Source organism: Vulpes vulpes, chromosome 9 (genome assembly GCF_048418805.1).
Source record: "Vulpes vulpes isolate BD-2025 chromosome 9, VulVul3, whole genome shotgun sequence".
Lineage (NCBI taxonomy): Eukaryota > Metazoa > Chordata > Mammalia > Carnivora > Canidae > Vulpes > Vulpes vulpes.
Window position 1 is genome coordinate 47,327,465 of NC_132788.1, and position 21,965 is coordinate 47,349,429.

At 33.6% G+C, this 21,965-nt stretch overlaps 1 protein-coding gene across 15 annotated transcripts in view; it reads left to right on the forward strand.

The window, feature by feature from the left end:
- NBEA (neurobeachin) overlaps nucleotides 1–21,965 on the forward strand; it is a 662,404-nt gene that overhangs the window by 261,553 nt on the left and 378,886 nt on the right. For all 15 annotated transcript variants that reach the window (XM_072719992.1, XM_072719993.1, XM_072720000.1 and 12 more), the window contains one exon: nucleotides 5,808–5,935. In XM_072719992.1, coding sequence (XP_072576093.1) covers nucleotides 5,808–5,935 — 128 coding nt within the window. The remainder of the gene's footprint in view (nucleotides 1–5,807; nucleotides 5,936–21,965) is intronic.

Genomic DNA, 21,965 nt, shown 5'->3' on the forward strand with positions numbered 1-21,965 from the left:
CTCCTTCAGAACAGAGTTGTTTCTGCAAAAGACTCTGGTAGCCTGGAAGTGACAGGGTTTGCTGTCCTTTTCCAAAATATGTAAGGCCTTTGTTCCATAAGGATTACAGGTAGAAAGCCCAGGCAGAGCATTGTGTCTTTTCTGCAAGAGTCACTCCTCCCCGCCCTTCGCCTGCAACAGCTTCTCAGCTCCCCATGTTGCCCCCAGTCTCTCTCATGAGTAATGGTGAGGTGTGTGGAGAAAATCCTGCAAATTACCACAAACTCCCCTTGTTCTTGCAGCTCTGAGGATTTTATTCCTTCACATTAGCTCACTCTTGGACTTGAACAATTTATTAAAAGTTGTTAGCTGATTTCTCCTTACCAATTTAGGTGATATGCAGTGTTTCTTCTTCTGGGGTTCTGCCCCAGTGAAGCACGTTCTTCATTTCTGTCTTCTCTCCTTAAAGGTCTGTTCTTCCTTCAGATTTCAAGGCTAATTGGTTACCCTGCAACCTCAGCTCTCTGATGGGTTCTAGCAGTGTACATAGATTATCTGGCTTCTTCTTGTGACTAGTGTAGGAGTGACCATTTCCAGCTTTCTGCTTCTTAAATGGAAGTTCTCAATTCTTTTTTAAAATTCAAATTCCTAACTCATGATTTTTCAGTTTGGATTTTCAAAAAATATTATATGAACCAAGTATTATACTAAAAGCACTTATCAGTAGACTACCACCCCAGGAAATATATTCTCAGAACACTTTATACAGGCAGGTTTTTGGGGAATGTTCTCAATCATGTCACCGTTAAGGAAATGGGAGGGAAAGATTGGTCCAAGGAAAAGTGATACAATTGTAATGGAAGTGCTAGGCCATTCTGGGGAAAGCTCTAAACTGGAAAGTCCCTGAAAGGTATCCTCAATTGAATCAAGGGAGCTGGGCCTTTCTGTCTCTTCCTTGACTGGGGTTTGAATACAGAGTACTCCTGATAAGGTGACTTAATATTGGGCGAAATAGGCCACTTCTTGGGGAAGGATTCATCTGTGAGCTACCACCCAGCAGTCCTCCTAAGATCTCATAAGAACAAACATCTCTATACTACAAGGGGCATCTTATTACTACTGCCATGCCTACCATATTAAAATAGTTTTTATCGGGCAGCCCAGGTGGCTCAGCAGTTTAGCACCGCCTTCTTGTGATTCTTTTTAAATAGAATAAAGAGAAAATGTCAGGGTTTTTTTTTAATTTAAAAGAACATGAGGAAATAAGCAAGAATTTTTTCAGCTTCATGTTTTGATTAGTTTAACCCTAAAAAGTTACAGTTGAGAAAAATTTAGCAGTACAGTAGGTCACAGGGTCACAGAATCTGAGATTCATGATGCATTTATTCATCAACTATCTAGTCTGTGAAATTATATTTCAGGGATACCTTGGTGGCTCAATTGGTTGAGCATCTAATTCTTGATTTCAGCCCAGGTCATGATCTCAGAGTGGTGAGATCAAGCCCCAGGTCCGGCTTCATGCTCAGGAGGAGTCTGCTTAAGATTGTCTCTTTCCCTCTCCCTCTCCCCCTGTTCATGCTCACTCTCCCTTAAAATACATATATATTCATTTCACATTAGCAGCTTAGTGAAAATTAAACAAAATAATTTTAAGTCAATGTTTGTCATTTCCCAGTCATAGTATATAACCAATTAAGAATTAACCTTTACAATTTATGGTCATAAATTAAGATTTTCTTAACATAAGCAAAAGCCAATATATAATTGTGCTTTTTAAAACCATAATAATAAAACTCTTGTGTTTTAAATCATGTTGTTTTAATCCAGGCATTGACTTTAAAATTTCATCTAAGGCATTATTATTTTCTTTGAACATTTTGTTTTTATAGTTAGAAAATTTATGAGAGTGGTTGAGAATTTACTCAACTAGCAATAGTAGTGTTCTTTTTGGAAATTAGAAATTCTGTTTGTTAAAAGAATTTACACTTAACTGTAAAGAAAAATAGCCAATGTCAAAATAACATCATAAGCATCATTAATGTGACTAAAAGGAATGAAAAAGAATTGAGTAGGGAGAGAGGGATGAGAAGCTTGAGAGAATGCATTTCATCCTGGAGTTGGCAAATTTCAGGCCCAAGAGCTTTCCTAAATACTAAGAAGTTGCTAGACTGTTTTAATCTCACTTAAGACTATGTAGGGTAAATTCCCCATCTAGTGCACCTTCATATTATTTCTGTGTATAAAATGTCTTAAACTGAATGAATGTTTTTTGAGTAAATGAAAATAAGTTTTCAAAAAAAAAAAATAAAAAATAAAAAATAAAAAAAAAAAAAAGAAAATAAGTTTTCAAATAAAACTGAAAAATTATTACTTAATATTTTCCCTAATCAAGTAGAATATGCTAATTTTCTTGCAAAATAATTTGCCAAAAAAAGTGTTTTCTGGTCATTTTTACATGTGCTATTAAAAAAAATTAGATTCAAAATGAAGAGGATAATTCTTTTATTTTAATAGGAAATAAGACCAAGGAGTTCTCTTGTGTTAAAATGTTTTATTTTTTTACATCTTGTCAGATAAATTTTTCATATATGCTTTGGGAAAAGTTTTACATTTTGTACTTCTCTCAGATGAGAATTGAAAGAATATGGGCAGGATGTTTTGGGTTTTTGTCTTTTTTTTTAATTGGTGATAGGGGAGGGTATAAAGCTGAGATCTATGTTTGTATCATGTTCTTTGAGAATTTAAATTGTGTAAAGATGAAGATCACATATTTTATCCTTTAAAATACATTGTGAGGAATCTATAAATACCAACGACAACAACAAAACCTGTCCATTTTCTTTACTGTAAAGTGATAATGAAACTCTTCCACTTAGAATAGGCTATTGTTTGATAGAGAAATCTGGCAGTATTATTCAATGATGATTTTCTGTACTTAAAACCTTTGGTCTCTTGCTGGGCAAAAAGTTACATTGTTCCCCATTAGAAAATTAAAATTATGGTTATAGGGATCCCTGGGTGGCGCAGCGATTTGGCGCCTGCCTTTGGCCCAGGGCGCGATCCTGGAGACCTGGGATCGAATCCCATATCGGGCTCCCGGTGCATGGAGCCTGCTTCTCCCTCTGCCTGTGTCTCTGCCTCTCTCTCTCACTGTGTTCCTATCATAAATAAATAAAAATTAAAAAAAAAAAAATAAAAAAATAAAATTATGGTTATAGAATGATATGTAAGAGCATTATTTAATATTCTGTTGAGTTTTATAAGAAAATAGTTGCTTATTAAAATACTACTTTAGAGAGTCACTCATTGAGAAATATCTGTTTTTATCCCTTACGTTCAAGTCAAGGTAATTAATACATAGATACCACGGTTATGTAATTGGTTGTTTAAATTAAGTAAAGTTTCTGTTTGATATGTAAGTTAACGGGAATAATATTTTTGCAATTCTGAAGCTTCTAAATCATATGGAAACCCATAAATTATGGGAAAAAGTCATAAACTAGGGGAAAATATACCTAAGTTTAATTAGGTAATAGTATATTACAGTAGTATAACTGTGATGTGAACCTTTATACATCTAAAATTTTTCCAAAATAATTTCACTTTCATTGATTAATCTTAAATAAAATATTCATGCTTCACTCAGAATTCAAGTACAGAAACAAAACAATAACATCCAGACTTTTCTCTTCTTCATAGATTTGCTCTTAACATTCTTACTCCTCTTTCCTGAGAGGAGGGGATTACTTTAGCTGGAAAGTTATGGGACATGATCCTGGAAATTAGAATGAATTAAATAATTAATAGATATAAAAAAGGAATTCTATCTATATACACTAAAAGTCAGAGATAACTTACGATTATTTTATGACTTCAGGTAGCATTCACCTTGCTGTTTTACAATTTACTAGTAGTAAATCCTCTCCTCAAAACAGTGTTTCTTGGATCACCTGTAGCAAACCACACTTCTAACAAAGCAAACCACTTTGTTAGAAGTGTGAATTCTCTCAGTACATCCAGACCTGCTGAATCAGAAGTTATGGGGATGAAATTCTAGGAATCTCTGATTAAACAGCATCACAGGTGATTCTGATCTACACTAAAATTTGAGAACCATTGGTTAGCGAAGGTGTTTGTTCAGGAACAACAAGAGTAAGGGAGAATATTGAGAGTTTTGTTTATCTTTAGCAAGTCCTCAAAGCCCCACCCAGCTCCCTTTTTTTTGCCTAAAGTTATTCCTCCAGAATATTCTCTTTAATACTCGTGGAAGCACTCATACCAGTTTCCTCTCTGGGTTCTTGCTTTGAAGCTGTTGACCTAGATAAGAGGAGACAAAGTCAGATAGAAGTGCTAGTGATGAGGCTTTCAGTATACACATGATTCAGATTATACTATTTCTAAGTTAGGAAAGAATGTATCCTAGATTATTCCCTTATCCCTGTTTAGTCACTTAACAATGCAATACTTTAGTTTTAAATGTTAGCAATAAGTTGAACATTATTCTATAATTAATAGCTTTTTTGTCACTTATGTTCTCCTTACATATAGCAAAATGTTACTTAGCTTTGTGGCAGAACTTTTATTATTTTGAAGCATTGTTTAATTTTTACTTTACATATCTTCCATGTAGAACAATGTGTGTTCCTCTAACATATTATTATATTCCTTTTTTTATCAGAGCCACATTCTGTAAGAGTAAATATAGTTTTATTCAAAAAAGCTATTATAAGAGCTACCATTATTGATCTCTCACTGTGTGCCAGTTACTTTTCTATGCAACTTTATATGCCTTAGCTCATTTAATCCTCACCAGCAGGTACTATGGTCATTTTCATCTTGTATGCAAAGGAAGCCTAATACCCCAGCTCACCTAGGTAGCATAAGAGAGAACCAGCATTCCAGTCAAAGCAGTCTTACTTCAAAGCACTTATTTCTAAGAGATAGATATTACCAGATCATTTATTTGCTTGAGAAGAATTTTTTTCTTTACCCCTGTTTATGTATACTACTTGAAATATTTTCAAGAATGTCAAATAGTGCTTCCTTGGGCCATATAACTTAAAATTTAACAGTGAAGTAATACAAATAATAATGCAAGAATCGGTAAATAATTGTAAATGGGCTTTTGAAATGAAGATACCTCCTTGGGCAGAGCAATTTCATTGTATTACAGTGAATTCTAGTTATTCCCTTATTTGTCCAGCTTTTCATGGAATTTTTAGGCAACCCTAGAGAACAAAGGTTAATTCTTTGTAACTGACACAGTGATCTATGTAGTAAGTGTTCAAAATAGTTTTCTTTCATGGATAGAAGGATAGTCACGGAAGACATAGAGCTAGGAGCAGAGTTTGTGTCCCTTGCAGTTCATGGAATCCCAATTTCATTTCACAGAACAGTCATTCTACCTTTTTTAGAGGATTTATTTATTTATTTGAGAGAGAGAGAGAGCCAGCGAGAGAGAGCAAGATGAGGAGGGGCAGAAGAAGAAGGAGATAAGGAATCTCAAGCAGACTCCCTGTTGAGTGTAGAGCCTGCCTGGGGCTGGATCTCACAACCCTGAGGTCATGACCTGAGCCTAAATCTTGAGTACAAGGCTTAATCAACTGAGCCACTCAGGCATCCCTGGTCATTCTACGTTAGCTACAGTCTTTAGAGCAGCCTTATGAGTGATGTGAAACTGTACAGTGTGTCCCTTCTACTGAAGCAGTTACTATTCCATGTGTTAGATACATACTTCTATGATTTTTTCAAGATTTTAATTTAGAAGTAATACTTTGACTTTTTATATTGAATTATATTTACTAGTCTTTATGTCTTAATTTCAACAGCATCACTGCAAAACTTGAAAGAGCTTTAGAAAAAGTTGCTCCTCTACTTCGTGAAATTTTTGTAGACTTTGCCCCATTCCTATCTCGTACACTTCTTGGCAGTCATGGACAAGAGCTATTGATAGAAGGTATGATTTCTCTCTATATTCTAATTATTTTAGTTTCCTATAATGTATCTATTACTCATGATAATTTTTACTTCTGGAGGAATATTTATTACCAAAAGAATATAAAGATCTTGCTTCCACAAATTCTGATAAGATATTCATACATGCTTTCTTCTTACTCATTTTTAAAAATATCATGTTTTCACAGTGAGTGCTAATAACAGAGTGGAGACCTTTGAAAAAGTGTTGGACTGGGAGACTATGGCTCTTATAATCCTAGTCTTAGAGGGCCGCGGTACATCCTTCACCAGGATGGTGTGTTTACTAAGCAATACCCTCTAAAATTTCCTTCTAACTCTAAGAGCCATGCTTCTGTAAATGACTTCTTATTCATATAACATTTGTAATAGGAGAATTCTTAACTGAGAAAATGTGAAGACATACTTAACTTGGAATTGATGAATCTATTGTCTTTTACTCAACAGCAGCTTAAATGGAGTGAGGTGGAAAAGCAGATTAATTATTGTGAAGAGTTAATGCACCAGTATTAAGAGAACAGCTTTTAACAAATGGTTGTCTGAAGCTTTATTTCTTTAAAAAGTTTATTTTATAAATATTCAAAAGCTTCATAAAGGGGTAATCAGTATCTAGTAGATCCTGTGAGTAAATAATGGCTTTAAATACTATTCCTTAGATTTAGCAGCCTTACATATATATTGTTGCTTTTCACTTTCTATTTATTGTCGTTTGCCTATTACTGTTCTTTGTCTCAAGTGCTTTTGCACAATCTGTTTCTGTTAGGAATGAGTAATAGTTTCTGACCTGACTGGGTTTAAATCCTTGTTCTACTACTTTCTTAGCTCTATGACTTTTGTGAATTACTTAGCGATTTTGTAACTTATGTTCTTTCTATAAAATAAAGTCAGTGATAGCACCTCCCTCCCAGAGTTCTTATGAGGATTAAATTACATAATGTATACAAAGCTCTTAGAATAGTGACACACAGGTGAGCTATTCATTAAAAAAGAAAACAAAGAAACCCCACTGAGTTCTTGTTCTAGGCCAAGCATTTTCTTAAAGTACTTGGAATATATTATTATATAACAGACAAAAACGTGGAATCTAAAAAAGAAAACAAATGAAAAAACGAAAGCAGAAATAGACCCATAATGCCCAGAATAAACTGGTGGTGGCTAGAGGAGACAGGAATGGGGGAAGGGCAAAATAGGCAAAGGGGAGTGGCAGACACAGGCTTCTAATTATGGAATGAATAAGTCATGGGGATGAAAGGTTACAGCATAGGGAATATAGTGAATATAATAATAGTATTGTACAGTGACAGATGGAAGCTACATTTGTGATGAGCTTAGCATAATGTATAGAGTGGTCCAATCACTATGCAGTACACCTGAAACTAATGTAACACTTGTGTCAACTATGGTTCAAATGAAACAAAACAAAACCTTAATTAAAAAAAAAAAAAACCCTGATTTGTAGAGCTTAATAATAAATATAATAAAATGGCAGGATCAGGTTGCAGTTTATTTAGAAAGTCACCGTCTTTAAAAGTGTAGCCTGCCATTTTTATTATCCCAAACCCCTGTGTTGGATTTATCCTTTAACATAGCATTTATCATCTTTAACACGCTATAGACTTTTAAAGAGACCAACGCTAAAAATTACATTTGAGCAAAGACTTACAGGTGAGTCATACCGCATACTAGGAAAGTACTCTAGACTACAAGAATATTTAGTGTGATGACCCCATGTGTGACTTAACAATAAGAAAAAACTTAATAAAAATTATTGAAAAAACAAACCTTAAATGTTTCCTCATTCACTGAAGTCTTTTTTATGTATTTATATATATTTTTCCTTAAATGATTTGACAAATTTATACAAGAAATATATAAATAGTGGTTCAAGACATGCTAAAATAAACAGAGAATAAATTTATAAATGTTGGTAATGGATCCTTGTAGTGTTAGTAAAACTGGGACACAAATCAGCACTAAGTTTTCCAGCAGCCAAAGCAAAGAAGGAATTATTTTAAGTTATAAGACTTACATTCCTGGTTCCTCAGTGATGGTTTGTGATAATTTTAAGTTCTAAGGCATTACTGTCAGATAATTTGTAACTGCCCTGTATTAATCAGGCAAGACCCCACATAGTAGCTAGCCCCTTTCCAGAATTTTTCATGATTAGAATCTGGCCCCTTTCTTATGTCTTCCCAGCACTGCAGAGAGAAGGTAAGAGAAAAGGCTGCATAGGTAATTAAGAGCGGTTTTTCTTGGGCTTCCCTAAGTTGACCTTATATATTCAGAATTGAGTTGAAAGAGTATTAAGAACACACCTCTTAGATTTTTTTAAAAAGTGACCATGCAGAAAATGAAACACTCGAACAAGTTATATATTGAAAGTTCACTTTTCTTCTTCCAGAGAGTTTAATGTATCCCATTTTTACAACTATGTGGGTGTAATGTTCATATACTTTTTTGTGTTAAAAGTATTGTCCTTAATAAAATGATGATAGCAAATTATAGAATTTTAGATTTTGAGTTATATTTTTTAAATAGAAAGTTAACACACTTATGATATATCCTCCAAATATCTGCTAATCAATACAATCCAAAAATCTAGAAACATCTGCTGTATAACAGAACATTCTGTATCCCTCAGAATTTAGTTATAAGTTTTCACACTCAACTGGTCTCCATCCTTTTATATAGATGACATTAATAAAACATGGAAACACGTTACACATTATCACATTTCCTTGTTTTTGCACAACTCTTCTACATTAGATCTTTTTCCTTTTTCCCCTCCCCCAAATTATTCTCATCCTTGTAATTCCTCTTCAGATTTCTTAAGTCTAATTAATATCTTCCCTGCTGTGTTCCTGTGCCATTTTATTTATACAATTTTAACAAAATTACTTATAAATAGGAAGTATCCTATTGTTTATATTATATTGCCTAGCTTAATTTGGTATGTAATATTCAGTTATTTTTTCCTTATACTTGTCTAGAATAATATTTTTGTTACTAATATTTTTGGTAAAGGTAAGTTTTGAAAATAAGATGGTAAGACGTGTAAAATGTGTTCTGTGGTTAAGAATTCCCAGTATCGATCAGTCATCCACGTTCTCTTCTTGCTTTCCGCCCCCCAGCCTCTGGAAATACACGTCCTTCATATTCTTATTCTTGAACATGTACTCTTGATCATTCTTTTTCTCTCTTCTCCATTTCCCTCCTTTCTCTCATTTGAAACACTGTTCCTCTACCCTGAGAAGAAAAACTGTCAAACTATTACAAAGGACTCAGATTTACATGATAAAAATAACTTTATGCTAGCCATTGAATACTTAAATATAGTACTTACGATGAATAAATCCCATTACTTTTGACTTTATTATGTATATCTAAGTGGTAAGAACAAAGCTGGATTTAGATAACTGAATATATTTTTAATGTCCTATGAAAAGTGTAGGCAATTATTCTTAATTTCAATAATCATAAAATGTATTTGAATTGCATCTTTTTTGTTGTTTTACATTCGTTTTTAATTTAAACGTGTATTCATGTAGTTTTTTATAAAATGATCATTGATACTTTGTATAGTCTATATCCTTTAAAATAGAAGCTAAAATAGTATTTCATTTTCTTAATTTGTTCATTACTTTTTATTAGTCTGTGTTAAATTACTATTGCATTCAATATAGGGTACTCAATATAATTATACCTTTTAAGGTAACTCATTGATGGTAGCTATTTTTATGTACCTTTTAGTGTAGAAAACCATTGCCATGTTTCTCTTGGCAATAATTAAGAATTTTTGGAGACAGTAGTTATTTGGAGCTTAGTGAACTTTCTCAAAGAAAATTCTAGCTTTTAAATTTGCAAACTAAAGGATAAAAATTAGATTAGATATATATGCAAGTATCAAAGTCCACCAGCCCAGGATGGCAAAACAACCTTTGGTCCAGTGGTTATATTAATTTGTTTTGCTGCAGCAATGGAAGAAGTAGGTCCAGTTGTCAATTAGAGGCTGTCAGGAAGCAGATTAGATCTTGCTAATTTTTATTCAAGAGTCCTAAGAACCTATAGTTATCATTAGTAACAAAGAAGCAGTAGTCACCTAAGTTAATTAGAAGAGAAAATGTTTAGGGGTGTGAGAGTGTGTGTGTGTGTGTGTTAGCCTAATCTTATGTGTGTGTGTGTGTGTGTGTGTGTTTGCCAAATGTTCTGTACTCTGTCTTATTCCACCATAGCAGAGTGGCCCTGAGGAATCACTGTTTATATTCTGTGAGCATTATTTATATTTGATTGAGAGGAGAACTCACAAGAGTATTAAAGGTAACAATTACGATGAGGATACAGCAGAAAGTCTTATAGTATCCAAAGAGAGGAAATGAAAAGCAGGTAGAAGTCCGGCAACCTTGAAACGGGAGAGGAGAGACTGTATCAAGGCTACTCCCTTGACTCTCAAGGCAACATTACAGCAAAGGTAGACCTTTGCCTCTTTCTGTGTATCAACTCAGTTTCTTCATTTCTTTCCCTAACTTCACTTTCTTAATCTTTGGAGCATAGCCAAGTATAGTATACAACCCTGACTCCAAGTGTTCTTTTAATGTAAATATTTGTCATCAGTTTACCTATAGCCACTATTATATATCAAGGGAGGATCTGAGTGGCTCAGCCTTGGATTTGGTGTCTATGTCTGTTACAATCAGCTAAGATTGGGGTGGGTGGGAAGGGTGAAACTGGATGTCATATATAGGCTGCCTCTTTTGGAAGCTGTGTATATAAGTTGAAACATCTTAGAAACAGATGGTAGCAGTGCAGGAACTGTTATACTAAAGTGTCTGTTATACTTTTGGTGACATTAATAAATATTTTATTAAAGGCATATACTACTAAAGAATATTTAAGTTTCCAAGACTAGCATTTTTTTAATAGCGTGGAATTTCCACTCCACCAAAAGAGAACATCATTGAAATGTTATTATAAATAGAAAGACCCTAAGCAAGAAGCCCAGTTCATCCTTGGATCACTCATGGTAACAATATGGCCACATAATTAGAAAAGCTTGCAAATATTTATTTTAACTCAAAAGTTATAGATTGAAATATATTTTCAGAAGTTATTTTTAAATGGCAATAATTTAAAAAGAAGGATATGACAGATTGAGTAGAGATGGTAATGAGGGGCATACTTTTTAAGTAACCTTGAATCCTCCTTGAAAAACAGACAGAACAATAGATGTTGAAACAATAACTACAACAACAATGAATGAACAGTTACAGCAAAACTAGGTGATAAGGTGTCCCATTGATACTCCAAAATATGACTGGGTTGAGATGCAGCAGTTGCAAGATAACATATGGATCAGCAGAGGAAAGGGGGAAAGTGTTGGGAAACAAGATGGCCTCTGAAGAAACTGGTCTACAAATACTCATTGGAAAACCCAGAGGGCCAATTAGAGAACAGCAGCTAAGATAGAGAAGAGAGGGCTTTTATATACTACAATAGATAAATCCAAGGGTTCCATTTTAAGGCTGAAAGTTTCTGAGCCATCTAGGCCCCATGAGTGATTAACCAACTAATGTTCTCCCAAGACGAAGCCCCACATTGAGAAGAAACTACTATGAATAGAATCCAAAATAAGCAATAGAGGGGCAAGAGACACAGAGGGAAAGTCCACATAAAACTGGGTTGAGGACAATCAGAGCTGATAAATATCAGAAAGTAGGCTGCCGTATTTTTGGACATTACATGAAAACGAACAAAAGAGCGACCTCTAGAACCTGAAGAGGGAAAAGAGTTGACCTAAATGTATGAGTAAGTTCATTTCACATAAAATAATAACAAAAAGGATCATAATCCCACATATTACAGAAAGAAAAATGAGAATAAATAGAATATACTCTTTCAGACCAGGAATGCAGGCCAGAAAAGGGATAAAAAGTATTTAAATGAGCTAAAAATACATTAGAAAAGATAACAGGATATGAAAGAAAAATTCATATCAGAATTTAGAGAATCTCACAAATGCGGTGATGAAACTTAGAAAAGTAAATAATGAGAAAAATAATTTTAGAAATGAAAACTAAGAGATGCCTGGGTGGCTCAGTGCCTGCCTTTGGCTCAGGGCATGATCCTGGAGTCCCCGGATCGAGTCCTGCATCGGGCTTTCTGCATGAAACTTGCTTCTCCCTCTGCCTATGTCTCTGCCTTTCTCTCTGTGTCTCTCATGAATAAATAAATAAAATCTTAAAAAAAACTAAATTAGAAGAAATAAAGAGGCATAATATACTCAACAGATAAAATTGTAGGAGAAATATAAGATAAAAAAGAAATTATAAACTTAAAGAAATGAATAAAGAGACTAGAAAAGATGAGAGTAAAAGGAAGAATTTAGAGTATTAAACATATATGTGAGTTTCCCAAGAGCAAAACCAAAGAAAACAACTCCAAAATAATGGGATCCAGGAAACTCTGGAATTTGGAAAAAAAAAAAAGAGAGAGAGAGATTATTAAAACATATATTTAAAAACACACTGAATATCTGAGAAAATTACTCAGGCAACCAACACTGAGACATAGTCTAATAAAATTAATGAACTTTAAAGGAAAAGAGAAACCATTTACGGCATCTAGATAAAAATGCAAACTGACTTACAAGGGAAAGAAAATCAAATTGTCATCATACTTTCTTGAAAGACATATTTTCTACCAGAAGAAAATAGAGTAGGATATTTAAGATATTCAAGGAATGAAAATGACAGCCAAACCCACTTTCATGTATAGAGATTGCCAATAAACTGTTAAATTGCAAGAATTCAGAGAATATTATTTCTTTGAAACTCTCCTGAGGAATCTACTGCAGTATAAGCATCAGGCAACCAAAGTCACTGCAGAGTGTAAACATAAGGACTCAATGATAAACATCAAATATACACATATTATGGAGAATTAACCATTTAGTAATATGGGAAAGAATATATAATGTCTGTGTGCTCTGGAAACTGAAAAAAGTAGGAGGACAATACTTATATATGTAGTGGCATTATTGATATTTTTAAAAACCTGCATAAGGTCATATAAAGCAATTAGTAATTATTGATATTCTAGTTATTTTATCTTGAGAATCAGGATTCTTATTAAAGGAACTTCAGATAAAAATACAGCTTAAGCAAAAGCCTTTAGTTTTGAATTTGAATGGGATATTATAAAAGTTGATTATGTGTGCATACACACACACTCATACTCACAAATGTACTCTAGTCCTGTGTACTGTTTTGCCTAGGAACATTGACCAATTTAGTAGCAGCGTGTTTATCTGGAGTCCAAGTTGTAGTCTTGAAATATCATTTGCCACTGAAAGAAACCAGTTTCTTGGAGAAATGTGTGATGTCAAGGCTAGACCAGTAAATGTTCATGATTTGCCTACAACATTTGGTGATACAAAACTAAGGAAGATATCAAACAAACACTGTTAGAAAGACTCAGGATCTAACTTGAAGACACTCTTATTGACCAAAGATGGGACATTTTGAGTGCAAATGAGTGTCTTACATTGCTGCGAGACATCAAAATGCATGGATGCGTTTAAATCTGTAAGTAATAAGAATGATTTTTAAAATAACTTGGTTGACTTTAGAAGATAATCAACTCATTATTTTGAAAACTGATCAATAAAGGGAAAAATATGTCCTGTTATTCCTTTGTAAGTTATATCACTTATGTTATCAAATCATTAATGAAGGAAGTCTTCTTTTTATTGAAATATAAATGTATCTGATAAGTGATGATATTTCGGTTAGATCATTAACATTTAGCATCAAGATTTAATAGATCATAACATCAGTTGTTGCTAACATAACAGAGGGAGAGACAGACAACCAGATGGAGAAAACACTATCATACATCAAGACTAATTGTCAAACTAACTAATTAATTAATTGTTAAGCTGACTCTTATTGAATCTATATATCCTACATGTTAATCTGTGCCATGAGAATTCTGCAATCAAAATTAACACTGGTGGAAATTCTGCAGCCCTAATGTCTTGGTTTTTTAAAAATAATTTATAGAGGAAAAGAAGAGATGGGAGGACTGTAGCTCAAAAGAGCATTAAATGATGTCTTAAAAATAAGTAAAATTGAGAAGTTTATAGATATAACTCTATCATTGGGTGACAAACTTAAAAAAAGGGATTATAAAAATTAGATAATGGTTTGTTAAAAGTACGGAGAATACCACAAGACACAAGGAGAGCTTCTAGAATATTTGGCAAAAGTCTGTTTCTTCAGCTATATAGAGGTTTTAAGAGTATTAATTTTAAAATAACTCGTTAACCTGTTTTATGCTTTTTTACTTACCTGTGTTATATTTTATAGAAGTATTTTAATGTTCTCTAAGAAGAAAGTTATAGAAACTTCTAATGACATTAAAGATACAAGTAATGATGAACTATATCATGTTCATGGTAGGAAGATTATATCAAAAAGAAGTAATTTCTGTCCATGATAATCCATCACTTTCAATAAAAACTTGTTTTAAAAAAATCTCAAATTATTTTCATGGAATTTGATGAGTTTTTTCCTCTTAAATTTCTATAGTTGAATGAAGGGTTGAAAATAACCAAGATAATTTTGAAGATGAGCAAACTTTATCTGTATCAGAATAAATATCCAAAACCAGATTCTAACTCAGAGGGACAGGGTTGTGACAGAGCTGTCATTGCAAAAAGAGATGAATAAATGCAATAAATGCAGCTAGACCAATTGGAAACCTTTTTGTTAAATTAAAATAATTGAATCCCTTCCTCACTAAATACACAAAAAATCATACTAAGATGGTTGAAAAAGCAAAACTTCAAATCTTATAGAGGAAAATACAGGACAATATCTGTATTGCAACAGTCTAAATTTTTCTTTAACTAGACCCCCCAAAAAAGCCTATAAAATTTAGAGGTTGATAAATTTGACCATCTGAAAATTACTTTGATTTATCAAAATGTGAAAAGATGGAGAGTGACATCAGCAAGATGATGAACCCGAAAGCTTCCGACCCTCACTTCCCTATAGAAACACTGAATAAACAACAATATATAGACTAAAAGAGCTTGATTAAAACTGCAGGAACCTAGCAAGAAGCTGCAGCTACCAAGTAAATACTCCAAAAGTTAGAAATCCCATGGAATTGTGCTTGTCTTTGTGCCAGCTCCTTCCCAGGAGGACATCACTGAATTCCCATTTCTTCCCTTGGAATGACTAGAAAACAGCATTCTAGATTATCTAGTGGTTGCACAAAAAAACTGATTTTTGTCTTGCCTGTCTCAAAGCACTGGTGGAAATGGTGGCATGATTTCAATAATAGTTTAAAGGCTACTAAAAGCAGTGGTAGGTAGGCAGTGTGGCATGTTATTGATGCAGGAGGTATGCAGTCATGTATGGTGCATGAGATTATGGGGAAAGTTTTGAGAGGAACCTTTGAGATTTAAGCCAGCTGGTTAGTGGAGATCTTCCCTTAACAAAGGCAGTTCATAAAGATTGGAGGAAGTGATTTTTATCAAATGGCCAGATTTCAACAAAAGTTCACAAGTTTTGCAAAGAACAGGGAAACATGGCCCTTTCATTTTTTTTTTAACATGGCCCTTTCAAATGAAGAAATAAGTTTCCAAAAACTGATCCCTAAGAAATGCAGTTCTCTGATTTATATGTAAAGGATTTTTTTAGTTTACTCAAATATGTTTAATGAATTAAAAGAAAACACAGACTGACAACAAAATCATGAAAATATTTTGTTAATAAAAGGAGAATATCACCAAAGAGATATTTTAAAAGAATCAAACAAATTTGGGGGCTCAATGCAATATCTCAATTGAAAAATTCACTGCAGGGGTTCAAGAACAGACCTGATGAGACACAAGTGAAAGAGTCAGTGAACTTGAAGACAGGTCATTTGAAATTAAGCAAAAATAGAAAAGAATGAGACAAGTGACCAGAACCTAAGGTACTTCTGGTACATCAATAGACAGACCAATATAGGCATTTTGGCAGTCCCAGAAGGAGAGGACAGAAAGGAGCAAAGAATGTATTTGAGGAAATAATGACTGAAAATACAATTTCATGAATACACGCGCACACACACACACACACACACCAAGATACATAATAATACAACCAAGGAAAGACAAAGAGAAAATCTTGAAAGCAATGAGAGAAAAGTCACTTGTCACATACAGGGAAGCTTCTCTAAGATTGTTGGCAAATTTTTCAGCAGTAACCTTCTACACTAGAAAACAGTAGGGTACTATATATATATTTTTAAGATATCATTAATCAGGAATGCTGTATGTAGCACAAATGTCTTCAAAACTGGAAGAGAAAGAATTGCCAAATAAAAACAGAGTTCATTATCACTAAACCTAATCGAGAAGAAATGGTAAAGACAGCCCTGCCACTTAAAACAAAAGGATGCTAGACAATAACTTGAAGACTCAAGAAAATGTAAAGTTTTGCAATAAAGGTAAATATATGGACAAATAGAAAAACTTGTATTGTTATAATTTTGGTTCATAACTCCACTTTCAACTCTTTTATAGAATTTGAAAGACAAAATCATACAAATATAAATCCTTGCTAATGGGTACACAAGAATATAAAGATATAATTTGTGACAACAAATCATGGGGGAGAGTGGCAGTGATGTAAAGGAGTGGAGTTTTTGTATGCGATTTAAGTTATTCCATTTAAAACAGATAGTTGGGCAGCCCCGGTGGTGCAGCGGTTTCGCACCACCTGCAGCCCAGGGTGTGATCCTGGGGACCCTGGATCAAGTCCCATGTCAGGCTCTCTGTATGATGCCTGCTTCTCCCTCTGCCTGTGTCTCTGCCTCTCTCTTTCTCTCTGTGTGTGTGTGTGTGTGTGTGTGTGTGTGTGTCTCTATGAATAAATAAATAAAATCTTTAAAGAACTATTTTAAAAAATAAAATATAAACCAGATAGTTATAACTTTAAGATGTTTTATGTAATCCCTATAACTACAGAGAAAATATCTATAGAACTTATGCAGAAGAAATTAAAAGGGAATCAAAGCACATCATTTAAAAAACTTAAAGGCAAAGAAAGGCAGTAAGGGAGCAAATAAGGGAACAAAATGCTTTAACAAAAAAAAAGCACAGTTCACAAAATGGCAATGGTAAGTTCTTCCCTGTTAGTAATCACTTAAAACATTATGTGTATTAAATGCTCCAATCCTTAGGTCCTTAGATGTAAATTGGCTGAATGAAATACAAAGGAAAGTGGAATTCAATTAAGTTCTGTCTATAAGAGATCCACTTTAAATCTAAACACACATGTAGATAGAAAACAAAACAAAAGGATCCACTTTAAATCTAAACACACATGTAGATAGAAAACAAAAGGATATCCCTGGGTGGCTCAGTGGTTTAGCACCTTCCCTCAACCCAGGGCTTGATCCTGGAGTCATGGGATTGAGTCCCACATTGGGCTCCCTGCATGGATCCTGCTTCTCCCTCTGCCTGTGTCTCTGCCTCTCTCTCTCTCTCTTGAATAAATAAATAAATAAAATCTTAAAAAACAAAAAAAAAAGTTTAGAAGAAAGGTATTCCATGCAAATAATAACCAAAACAGAGCAGAAATGAATACACCAGTATAAGACAAACTAGACTTTTAACTGAAAAACTGTTATACGAGACAAAGAAGGATAATACGTAAGGATAAAAGGGTCAATTTGCTAAAAAAATGAAACAATTATAAGTTTTTAATGTGACAAACATCAGAGTTTCTGAACTTATCAAATGGAAATTGACAGTTGAATCAAGAAGTAAGGAGGGTCTACAATATATTTTTTAAGATATTTTTTATTTATTCATGAGAGACGCACAGAAGCAGAGACATAGGCAGAGGGAGAAGCAGGCTCCATACAGGGAGCCCGACACTGTACTCGATTCTGGGACTCCAGGATCACACCCTGGGCTGAAGGTGGCATTAAACCACTGAGCCACCTGGGCTGCCTGGGTCTACAATATTAGTAGAATAGTTTAGTACCTTACTTTTAGTTATGGGTAGAAGAGCCAGACAGAAAGTCAGTAAGGAAACAGATGGTTTGAACAATACTTACAGAGCAATTAGACCTAACTAACATTTACAGAATGCTACCCACAGCAATAGAATATTTTTCTCAAGTACACATGAAGCATTTTCTAGGATAGACTGTAGGTTAAACCAAAAAACAAGTATTGATATATTTTAAATGACTGAAGTCATAGAAAGTATCATTTCTGATCACAGTGGAATAAAACTAGAAATCAGTAACAGAAAGAAAATTGGCAAATCCACAAACTTGTTGGAAATTGAACACACCCTATATAACCATGATGGCAAAGAAGAAATTAGAAAAGGAAATAAGAAAAGATCTTGAGACAAATGAAGAGTGCAACATGATACCAAAAGCATGATATGTGCAAAAGCAGAGCTCATAAGGAAATCTGTAGTTAAAAAGTTTACATTTAAAAGAGATCTCAAATCAATGACCTAACTTTTCACCTTAAAAAACTAGTTAAAAGAAGAGCAAACTAAACCACAAGCTGACAGAAAAAAAAAAAGGAAATAATAAAGATTAGAGCAGAGACAAAATAGAAAGTGGAAAAATAATAGAGAAAATTGACAAAACTAAAGAGTTGATCCCTCATAAAGATCAATAAAATTGACAGACCTTTAGTTAGATTAGCCAAGATCAAAAGAGAGAAGGTTTAACTAAAATGAGTTGAAAAAGAACATTCTGTGTTACTAACTTAAGGATAAGAGAATACTATGAACAATTGTATGTCAGCAAATTTGATAACCTAGATGAAGTGGATAAGTTGTTAGAAACACACAGTTTACACATACTGAATCATGAGGAAATAGAAAATCAGAACAGTCCCAGTATGAGTAAGATTAAATCAGTAATCAAAAGTCTCCCAACAAAGAAAAGCCTAGAACCAGATGGCTTCACTGGTACATGATTCCAGATGTTTAAAAATACAACCAGTTCTCAACGTTTTCTAAAAAGTTGATGTGAATACATTCAGACTTCTTATGAGTCCTGCAGTATATTAAAAAGGATTATACATATGACCAAGAGGGTCTATTCCTAGAATTCAAGGATTGTTCACCTAGGAAAATTGATAAATGTAAGACACCACACTAACAGAATGAAGGAAAAAAAAACTTAATATCATTTAAATTGATGCAGAAAAAGCACTGGACAAATTCAGCACACTTTCATGATAAAAACAAACTGGGAACAGAAGGACACTAACTCAATGTAATAAAGACCATATATGAACAACTCGCAGCTAACATGTTTAATGGCAAAAAATTAAAAGCTTTTACTTTAAGATTAGTAGGAATGAAATAAGGATGCCCACTTTACGACTTCTATTCAATATAACACTGGAAGTCCTAGTGAGAGTAATTAAGTTTTATTTTTATTTTTTTATTTATTTATGATAGTCACAGAGAGAGAGAGAGAGAGAGAGAGGCAGAGACACAGGCGAGGGAGAAGCAGGCTCCATGCAGGGAGCCCGACGTGGGATTCGATCCCGGGTCTCCAGGATCGCACCCTGGGCCAAAGGCAGGCGCCAAACCGCTACGCCACCCAGGGATCCCAGTAAATAAGTTTTAAAAAAAAGATAAAAGACATCAAAATTGGAAAGGAAAAAGCGAAATTGTCTTTGTATGTGACATAATCTTATCAGTAGAAAACCCTCAGTATTCTACAAAATACCTGTTAATGAATTCAGCAGTGGTTGAGGATAGAAAATCAACACACCAAAAATCAGTTGCACTTATATAAATAACCATTGAAAAACATAAGAAGGAAATTAGGAAAACAATTCAATTTATAATAGCATCAAAAAGAATAAAACGTTTAAGAATAAACTTAGCCAAGGGCCTAAAAAAGACTTGTACACTGTAAACTACAAAACACTGGTGAGAGAAGAAACAAATAATTAGAAAGACAGCCCACATCTCCTACTTCCTGATTTCAAAGCTTACTACAAACCTACAGTAAACAAATGGTATGGTAGTGGCATAAACATAGACATAAAGACCAATGGGACAGAATTTCTGGCCCAGAAATGAACCTTACATACATGATAAAATAATTTTCAACGTGGATTCCAGGACCTTTCAATGGGGGAAGAGTACAATATTGTCAAGAAATTATGTTGTGAAAACTTGATGTCCGTATGTGAATGTAAGCCCTTAGCCTTACACCTTGTGCAAAATTAACTCAAAATAGATCAAAGACCTACATGTAAGTCCTAAAACTATCAAATTTTTAGAAGAAAACATAGAGGTAAAACTCCATATCATTGGATTTGGCGATGGTTTCTTGGATATGATACCACAAGCACAGGGAACAAAAGTAAAAATAGATAAATTGGACTTCATCAAAATTAAAATCTGTACATCAAAAGGCACAATCAACAGTGTAAAAAGGCAGCTAACCAATTGGGAGAAAATACTTGCAAACCATATCAATTGAAGGGTTCCTAGCAAGAATATATCAAGAACTTGTACATTTCAACCAAAAAAAATAATTTTAAAATGGGCATTTTAAAGCCACAAGGTATAAATCATTTCATACCCCTTAAGATAGCTACTATCAAAATCTAGAAAATAACACGTTGGCAAGAATGTGGAAAAATTGGAAATCTTGCACAGTCTTGGTGAGAATGTAAAATTGTATAGCCAGTATGGAAACAGTGTGGTGATCCCTCAAAAAATTGGAAATAGAATTATCAAATGAATCAGCAATTCTGCTTCTGGGTATATATCTAAAAGAAGTGAAAATAAATCTCAAAGTATATTTATCGACTCATGTTCATAGTGGCATTGTTCAAAATATCCAAAGGGTAGAAGCACCCCAAGTGACCACATACAGCTAAATGAATGAACAATATGTGGTATATACATATACAGTGGAATATTATTCAGTCTTAAAAAGGAAGAAAATTCTGACTTGCTACAGTATGGATATACCCTCGAGGACATTATGCTAGGTGAAACAAACAATTCATAAAAGTGTATAACTCCCTTTTTAGGAAATATCTAGAATAGTCAAATTTATATAAACAGAAAGTAGAATGGTAGTGGCCAGGGATGAGAGAGAAACGGCGAATTGTTTAATGGTAATAGTTTCAGTTTTGGAGGTTGTTCACACAACATTATGAATATACCTAACACTTAAAAATGGTTCGGGTGGAAATTTTTATGTTATATGTATTTTGCCAGATTTTTAAGAAAAGTGAAAACTTTACCCACAGACTGGGGGAAGATGTACTTCTAACACCAATAATTGAAAGGTTGTTACAAGTTTACACAAAAAACTACAAATCAGTAAGAAAGTCATAATTCCATAGAACAGTGGATAACTTGCAGATGAGGAAAATGCAGATGGCCAATAAACATTGTAAAAAAAATAAAAGTTTAACCTCATTTTTAATCAGGTAAATGGTACAAAATGTGTATTTCTATTCAATTGGTTAAAAATATATTTAAAACCTATCCCATTGATACAAAATGTATTATTAGAATCCATGTATTAAGGATGTAGAGTCTTCTACCAGGTGTATAAATTAATGCAAATACTTTGTAATATAATTGTACACTATCTTATAAATTTGAATTTGTAAGTTACATTGATTGACTCAACAATTTCGTGTGTATGCATGTATCCTAAAAAGTAATTTTTGCATTGTTACACAAGCAGATGTAGGTATAAATGTTTATAGCAATAGTGTTTTTGCCAAGGACAAACGGGGTGCAAACTAACTAACAAAAGAGTAGATAAATGAATGGTGTTAACAAGCAGTACTATGCAATAGTGAAATGCTATTTTATAAAAATAATATTGACCAAAAGAGCTTAACACATGGATAAAGATAGTACTATATCTTACTTAGAAATTAATTAGTATTTGGTAAAATTTTTTAAATGTTGACTCAAGTTGGTTAATTTAAAGCAGCT